Here is an 8,931-nt window from a genome sequence, read left to right as displayed (position 1 = left end):
TACCCTCCTCCCTTTTGAAAACCAACCTGCCTCCAGCACACTGGGATCTAACCGAACAGAGTGAAGGGAATTGCTTCCCCCTGATTAGATCTGAGCTCCAGCATTCCCGAGTCCACTTGGCTGGTGATAGTGGGTTTGTGTTGGAAGTTGTCCCCGCTTGATGTTGTCCTGCTATTGCTACCGGCTTCTGTCTGAAACCCCAGTCAGTACCAAACACTGAGCGGGATAAACACCAAAACGGATCGAAAGGCTCCCCTCGCTGGTAAGCAGCAGGTTAATGCTGACCAGCTCAGAGTCCTGTCTAACACACGCCGCACATGGACAGTCGGTTTCTCGCTGGGTGCCTGTCAGTCCGCGTTCAACACCAACAGGCAGAGAGTGGCCGGGGAGTGCGGCTTTCCCGCTCGGGACTGAGCCCCCGGCGCAGTTGCCTGTTGTTGTGGGGATTGGAAAGCCATGCTGTAAAGCTTGCCTCAGCCGTTTCCGCTCCCTTTGATGGCAGGATGAGCGTGTGTAACGGGACGGCGATGGGCTTTCTGTCTCGGCTTGTTCCCGCCGTGAACAGGACGGCGAGTTTGCTGCAGAAAACCGCGGGGGCGACCACATCGGCGGTGGGTTGGCTGGCTCCAGAGGGGGGCGATTACCATCCCGCTGGGAATGTGACCAACTCCACCGGCGGCACGGAGCACCTCTTCCAGTATTCTTTCTCCGACAACGAATTGCTGTACAAGGAGTACAAGCCCCCGGCTCGGGACGCCATCCCTTTACCAAAGGCTGTGCTTTACCTGTTGATGGCAGCCTTGGTGGTGGTGGCTGTGGCTTACGCTATTGTTGGACATCTTATCAAGGACCTTGTCCACGACTTTGTGGGTGAGTAGTTGGGTCCATGACTAACCGATACAAACGGAGTATTTGTACAAACCAACATCGAGGTGTCTTCCATAGGCGTCCCTTAAACCCACAAATGGATAGGTATCATGTGGAAAGTTTTTGGAGTGAACTTAGACGCGGTTGTTATCTTTATTTGAATGTCTATCCAAACCGACCGAGTGGGTTGTAATAGTTGAGGCTGCAGTTAAAGTATCATGAATCCAACTATTGATGCCAACTGCAGTGATCCCTCTTGGTAATGTTAGTGATTTCTGAACGCTCTCAACAATTTACTCGGAACTAAAAAAGGTCATAACAACAAGTGAGCCCGTGAATAATATGATGGATAAGATTTATTAACAAACACAGAAAGCTTTAAGGATTAACTAATGTAATCATTTTAAGTTGTTTCATTTGCCCTTGGAATTCAACACATTCTGGTACAAGGAGTTTGATACTTTTTGACTTCATGTTCCTTGCTGTATCGGCGATGATATAACAGCCTTACGAGATTAAATGGACACATTCTCTTTTAGTTATCATCAAACATCGTGCGTCAGAACCTACATTATTTCAGCAGAACACTATCTTCGTTACTTAAAAGCTTACACAGAATAACAAATGTATCATCAAAGTCAGACCACTGAAGAAACATTAGTTACATTAAAATAAATCTAAATACACTTCTGTCCATCTGAAATAAAGATCAAATATCATTTGCAAGCATCAGGGAGGACCCGGAAACACTGAACAGCTCAAACGAAAGGAGTTAACTTGGTAACGAAATATATTCTATAAACCTGTTCTCCAATAATATAAGCAACGCAATGTGTTATTTTACCCACTAATATGTACATTGTCAAGAAAGCTGAGTGTTTGGATCCGGTTGACATTATTAGAAAAAAACCCCAAAGACCTGCGGATGCTGGAAACCAGAAACAAAAACAAAAACAGACAACACAATAGGTCTGGCAGTATCTGTGGAGTGAGTAAGGGTCACTGGGCGCGAAATGTTAACTCTGATTTCTCTCTCACCGATCTGCTGAGTTTCTCCAGCAATTTCTGTTTTTGGTTTTTATTTTGACACCATGAGGAATAATATATTTGAAACTTGAAATATACGTTCTAGAACAAGGTTCTTAACATGATTTAAAAACACAATGTAGAAAAGAGGCAGCAAGCGAAATGCTAGCCACGTTGTAGTTGCCATTTGACAAGTCAAACATTTTGGGTAAATATTAAGGAGATACAATTCAGATTGTTCATAGTTAAAGAAATATAGCTTTTAAGGGGGGGTTATGTCATTTGAGGAGAGAAAAGGCATTATGATGCCATGAGAACAGATCATATCTTTTAGATTTGGCACATTAGCTCTGAATTTTAAAATTCCACTTCCACTTGTAACACATTCCTTACAAATTATGGTGCACTCACCAGAGCAAGAAATGTTCAGAGCTGTTTTATTTTATTGAATTTGGAGGCATTTGTTGAACATTTTTAACTCCAGTCAAGTCAAGAAGAATATATTTTAAAACACATTTTGTGGTGAAATATAGCCAACTTTATCAGAGTTTGTTTTAAATTCAAGCTACAATAAATTCAAGTACTTGACCCATTTTGCCTTTAAAAAGTAGAACAATTCCATTACTGACTTCATCAACACACAATCCACTTGACCTCCCATCTGTTAGCATTATTGCTTAAAGTCATTAGATAGTTGCTGGGAGAGATTGTGTCTTATACATTTAGTACAACACTAAAAATAACTTGAAAATTCTCTGACCTCATAATGATGGGAGGGAGAGATGCTTACCTATTCTCCATTGTTTTTGAGGACTGACTCTTTTGAAAAAAAAAACAAATTGCTTAGTACTGTTTAAACTCAATCTAGCCTCCAGTGAAAGTCTGTAAAACTTGTATTTTCTCCAATATAGAACATGTTTGGATTTGGTAGCTTAGTAAATATTGTGTTGCACTCATTTAAATCTGTTGTGCCAATTCCAGAATTGATATGTTTCTGAAAAGTGACAGTAAAATATTTAAGTTTGAAATGTAACTACTAGAGCCATCCAGTACGGAAACAGACCCTTCAGTCCAATCAGTTCATACCAACCATAAACATTGAATCTCTACAGTCTGAATACAGGCCACTCGACCCATTGAGTCCCAGATCAATCCTCCAAGAGCATCCCACCCATACCCACCTCATCCCTTTAACCCTACATTTCCCATGGCCAATTCAGCTAGCCGGTACATCCCTGGATACTATGGGCAAATTAGCATGGCCAATCCACCTAATCTGCACATCTTTGGACTGTGGGAGGAAACTGGAGCACCTAGAGGAAATCCATGCAGACACGGGGAGAATATGAAAACTTCACAGACGGTCACCCGAGGCTGCAATCAAACTGGGGTCCCTGGTGCTGGAGCAGCATGATAAACGCTGAGCCACCATCTCACCGTAAACCTAAACCCTACTCCCAAACTAAACTAGTCTCACGTGCCTGTGCTAGGCCCATATCCCTCCAAACATTTCTTATTCATGTACTTATCCAAATATCTTTTAAATGTTGTAACTACCCACTTCCTCTGGCAGTTCATTCTATGCATGAACCACCCTTTGTGTAAAACAAATTGCCCCCATATCTTTTTAAAATCTTTCTCCTCTCACAATCCCTCACCTAGAGAAAACACATTTGCTATTCACCTTATCTAAACCCCTCATGACTATATAAACCTCGAAATGGTCACCTCTCGATCTGCTATGCTCCAGTTTGAAAAATTACTAAGTAGTTATCACTCCTCAAATTCAAACAGTTTCTTTTTAAAAATATTGAAATGGGCTATTTTTTAAAGTAAGGCATATTTGTTTGAGTCTATTTGCCAGTAAGATGTATTATGATGGACATTAATGGCCAGTGCAATCCTTGTAGTCAAAAGAAAATCAACCATTACAAACAGTTCATGGATATATTCACATTGATAATCTGCAAATGATTTATAATGAAGAACAAGTTTAGATCCAATTTTCAGAGCTTATTTGTCAACAAGGGAGTGACTTGATTGACTAAAATTTTGCTCAGCTTCTCATTGGTTTTAACAGTATGATTCAGTATTTAATACAGTGCACAGCTAGTTGCAGTTATTATTTGTGCAAATAAGACACAGATTAGGACATGGTTAGTTCATGGAATGCCCTGCCAGTAGCAGTGGTGGACTCTCCCTCTTTATGGGCATTTAAGCGGGCATTGGATAGGTATATGGAGGATAGTGGGTTAGTATAGGTTAGGTGGGCTTGGATCGGCGCAACATTGAGGGCCAAAGGGCCTGTACTGCGCTGTATTCTTCTATGTTCTATGTTCTAAACAGGGTGAATGATGAGATGATCTGTTATTTTGAAGAAGTACCAATAGAATTTTTACATTTCTTAATTCAACATGAATAGGAAGACAGGTACTAGTTTTTAACAAACTATCTGAAATGTGGCAACTCCCTTCAGGCTGCACTAAAATGTCAGACTGATTATGTTCTTAACTCCATAAAAAGACATTACTTAGGATAAGCAATGCTTTATGTTAATCGGTATAAATGGAATGCCTTGAATCTGCTGGTAAGTCATAGTCTAAAATTAAACAATAATGAAGATAATCATGCAATACCATCAATAACAGATCCTCCAGATTTGTATAGTATGGAAAGAATCCTTAAAATCGTGCAGTGGTATCATCCATGGACTAGTAGTCTTGAGGCTCAGATTAATTTTCTGGGGATTTGGTAAGTTTAAATCTCACTATGAAACATTAATAAATTTTGAATTAAAAGCTAGCCTCAGTAATGGTAATCATGCAATTATCATTGATTGATTGTTATTAAAACCCATTTGATTCAATAATATCCATTAGGGATGGAAGTTTGCCATCCTTACCCAGTCTGATCTACCCATAACTCCAGGCCAATAAGAATACAGCTGACTCTCCTCTGTCTCTTGAGATAGTCTAACAAGCCACTCCGCTCCAGACAGTGACATCTACATCTCATCAAAAGAGCAAAAAATGCAAGACCCTTGATGAGATGTACCCTTGAAACACTGTATTTTAAGATACTTCAAAATGAGTAAAAATTAGCAAATTGATTCTTTAATGGTACAAAATTGGAAAAAAATACACATCTCTACTGAAATACAAACATTTAGAGAAAGCTGGTTATTTGGCAAATCAAACTTTTTAATAGATATTTTAACCTACAAAAAGTGAAAGGTGACTAACAGAAAGACCACATAATTCCGCATTTGCAGCTTTGCCCACCTTTGCCCTTATGTCTCCTTCATAGCTACTAAATTAGTTATTTATGCCTTCATTATCAGTTTCGCCAATGTTCTCCATTGGACTTTTGAACTTTATCTATAAAAGCTTCAACTGATCTAAAATTTCCCACCAAATCACTGATATGCCATTCCAGACAATGTATTACTCCTATATTCCCTCTGTCCTTGTCAATTTCAGTTGGCATTCACTTCCTAATGTCTTGAATTTAGAATCCTTATTTATAATTCCCTGTACATTCTTGCCCCCAGCTTGACTCTGCAATCATTAAACATGGATTTTATGGTTTGCTCCAGGTAATCAAGCCAATATATTAGCTTGGTTCAGTTGTAGCAGTCTTGGTTTTGATTCAGAAGGCTTTGAGTTTAACCCCCTTTCCATGTGCTTGATTAAGAAGAAAGTCTGTGCAGTTACATGTGCCATTTCTTTGGCTGAATCACTAACGTAAGGCCCCATCTATCAATTTAAGCAGCTGTTTAACATCAATGGCACTACCAAAAGAAGAGTTGGTCAACCTTTCTAGTGGCCTGGCCAAGATTCTTACCTTGACTTGCACATTTTAGGAATTATTCATTTTCTCTCCAGCATTGTGTTATATTTAAGTGCTGTCATTAAGTGCCAAATCAATTTTTATATATTTAAAGACAAATGTCTCTTCATAGGTTTCAGGTATTGAGATATTTATTACATCAAGGATATTTGTGTTAACTTCCGGTTCTTCTTAAAAATAGAATCATGAAATATTTTATATAACAGTAAATGGGCCTCAGCTAAATATCTGACAGCCAGTGCCTGTGATAATTTTGCACTGGAAATGAAACCTAGATTTTTGTCCTTAGGTCTTTAAACTAAGATTGAATGCAGAACCATCAAACTCTCAGAGATGAGAGCACTGCCAAATGAGCCATAGTTAATAAGTGGAGGAAGAGAGACAAAAGAATGGAGAGAGGAGCAGTCAGGTTCTAGCGAAGAGCAACAAAGAAAGAGAAATAGTGAGAATAGGGAATTGTAGCAAGAGAGAAGAGAGATTGAAGAAACAAGACAACAGGACAAGCAAAGGAGAATAGCAGAAATGATCACGTGGACATTCCAGAAAGGAGGGAGAATGAAGAATAAAATGTTGGCAAAGGATTTATGCTGGACAAGTAAAACATAGCAAATTCAGTTCAACAAACCTGGTATTTTGTGGGGTTAGCATCAAAGAAAATTATTGTGAAAGGTTTTGAATTGTTGTAAAGACCTCCTGTTTCACTGTTGAAGCCCACTACCCCTATTAGTTCATTTGTTTAAGACTTACCTTCCAGATGATGTGGCTGACTGTATTATTTCTTATTTTCTATTCAATCAGATTAACTTGTCTATTATTTTCAGTGTATTCAATTTTATTCAATTATTATCTCTAATTAACCAGTCCAACCAGTATCTCTTATTCGTCATGTAATCAATAATATATATCAGCTATTATCTGTGATCAGTCCCCTGTACTTTGTATTACATGACATCAGATCAGTATATCTGTCTTTTTCCATGGAATGAATCCTAGGATATCTGTTAATCCCCATATAATTAGACCATTTCAGTGATTATCAACCATCTAATTAGTTTCACACATCTATTATCCTCTGTAATCAACTCTGCAGATGTGTTTTTCTATGTGAGCATTATTATGGATTTGTCGTTTTCCATCTAATTGCTGCCATTATGTGTCTGTTTTCAGAGCAATGTGGCACTGAATTGAAATGAATATTTGAATAGGAATTTTAAGATATATAATATGTGCAACATAAATGTTTAAGGTGAAACTTACAGGAAAATGTATTCTGTTAGTTGGCCTTAGAAATTAAGTTAGAGGCTGAACAATTTCTGAATGTTATTTTCTGATCGATTTGATTTGCTCCCAACATTCCTGTTAATATTTGTGTTGGTTTTCTTCAGGTGCAACATGTCATCTGGAAAACTGTCATTCATTAATTTTCTAATTTAGATGGTAATTAGTTGCAGGGGAATGAATTGATTATGTCAGTTATTTAATGATTACTATTCTGTAACTGCTATCACATCAGGTCTTGCAGATACTGTATGTGAATGCGCTGCCTTAGTACAAATTATTGCTATTCTACTGGTATAGAAGAACCATGATAAGAAATATGTTTCTGCTGGTAACATGTTCATGCTGGGGTTGAATCGTTATTACTGACACTGTCCTTTTATTCTTCCTTCTGGTTTCCTTTCTATACAATGTTCTTTCTTTCTTAAACAGATTGGTTATTTGGACCAACTCCAGATGACAGCAGCAATAAAAGCGATCTGAAATGCATTTCCAGTAGCTTGAATGACGTAAATAGCCAGAACCATGGAGGAGGTGAAAAACCAGATGAACTGGTGATTTTCATAGAAGATCATTTATATTTACCTCAGGACACATAAAAAGTGACTGAACTATCAAAGCAAGAACACCATGTCATAGGAATACAGGTTATTCTTCTTTAATTAACTAAATCATCAAGATAAACTGAATTCAGCTTTCTGTATCCCTCCGCATCTCAAATACGGAACAAACTTGGACATGGTAATGACAAGAGAAATGTTAATTTCTGCATGGCTGCCATCAGAATGTTAATTATGATTAATGATATCCGTAGCTTTGGACTTGGTAATTGAGGATTTTTTTATATTCAAACATTTTCTTGTCGTTGCTCTTTTTCCCACATTCATGTGATATACAAAAGCAATGTAATTTACTTTCACAATTAACAAGGGGCCTCCTCCCAAAGGAGTTGCCATCTCAGGGACTAATGTCCCTTCAAAATTTCAACAGGAACATGAACTGTGTAAAAAATTATTCTAATTGAATTAGAATATAATTGGTGATTCACAGGAATATGAAATATGCTGTCATATTTTCATTTGAACCATTCTGTAGAATCTTTTTATTTACAGGTTTCAGCTGAATTATTTTTGAGATAAGAATGTATAGAAATGAACATTGATCTAGCTTTTTTTTCAAGTTTTGTCAAAGTAACTTGTATTGTTACTGGATATACTGTTTATGTGGTCATTATAATGTCTGTCTTCAAATTCTGAAATGAGCAATTGATAGAAAAAGATTCCTTCTCATTCACTATGTTACTTATTTCTCAACATATCCCTAGGCAGCAGGAAACATTTTCACCCGCTCTACTGTGAACAGAGAGCTTGCAGTCAGAACAATGTGAACTGCAATGTGAACCTGGATCAAATTTCTGGTAGATTTAATAGCAAGATTCCAATATTAACTAACTACAGTGTCTCTATACTTGGCTAATCTTTTGGTAAAGTGCTTTCTGTTACTGAATATTTTGACAGTGAATATAAGGAGTTTACCTTGTGCTTGATAACAGTGTTTGTGATGTTTAACGTACCTTCTATCCCAATTCTACATTGAAGAAGTCAAGAAAGGCTGCATCAGTGCCTGAAAACATTGAGCATAAAACATATATTTTACTTATGAGCTGATTCAAAGATGTTGTGCTTTTACATCTCATTAGTAGTTTGTTGTAAGTTTAAAATATTAAAATAGATCTATTTATGGCATAATCGTAAACTAGAAAACCATGACAACAAATTAAAATATATTTTGCATTTATATTTCCTATTGGAGAAATGTTTACAGAGAAAATCCAGACCCTGAAATTAAAGGATGTGTCCTGTCTTTATTCACAAAAATTAGCCATTTTCATAAAGTACAAGAAATAGGATT

At 37.5% G+C, this 8,931-nt stretch overlaps 1 protein-coding gene across 1 annotated transcript; it reads left to right on the top strand.

Moving 5' to 3' along the window:
- The first annotated feature begins 371 nt into the window (after window positions 1-371).
- On the top strand, window positions 372-8,083 carry LOC122554767. The gene is made up of 2 exons (XM_043700139.1): window positions 372-870; window positions 7,453-8,083. Exons 1-2 carry the CDS (start codon window positions 504-506, stop codon window positions 7,617-7,619), a joined length of 534 nt encoding a protein of 177 aa, XP_043556074.1. The 5' UTR covers window positions 372-503; the 3' UTR covers window positions 7,620-8,083.
- The last annotated feature ends 848 nt before the right edge of the window (window positions 8,084-8,931 follow it).

This window comes from Chiloscyllium plagiosum, chromosome 11 (assembly GCF_004010195.1).
Source record: "Chiloscyllium plagiosum isolate BGI_BamShark_2017 chromosome 11, ASM401019v2, whole genome shotgun sequence".
Lineage (NCBI taxonomy): Eukaryota > Metazoa > Chordata > Chondrichthyes > Orectolobiformes > Hemiscylliidae > Chiloscyllium > Chiloscyllium plagiosum.
The sequence above is the reverse complement of the archived record's forward strand: the minus strand, read 5'-3'. Positions and strand labels throughout refer to the sequence as shown.

Excerpts from the sequence above, each read along its gene's own strand:
- LOC122554767 (XM_043700139.1), top strand. The coding sequence starts at position 504 with ATGAGCGTGTGTAACGGGACGGCGATGGGCTTTCTGTCTCGGCTTGTT. Across the intron at positions 871-7,452 it reads CCTTGTCCACGACTTTGTGG|ATTGGTTATTTGGACCAACT; the intron begins GTGAGTAGTTGG and ends TTTCTTAAACAG.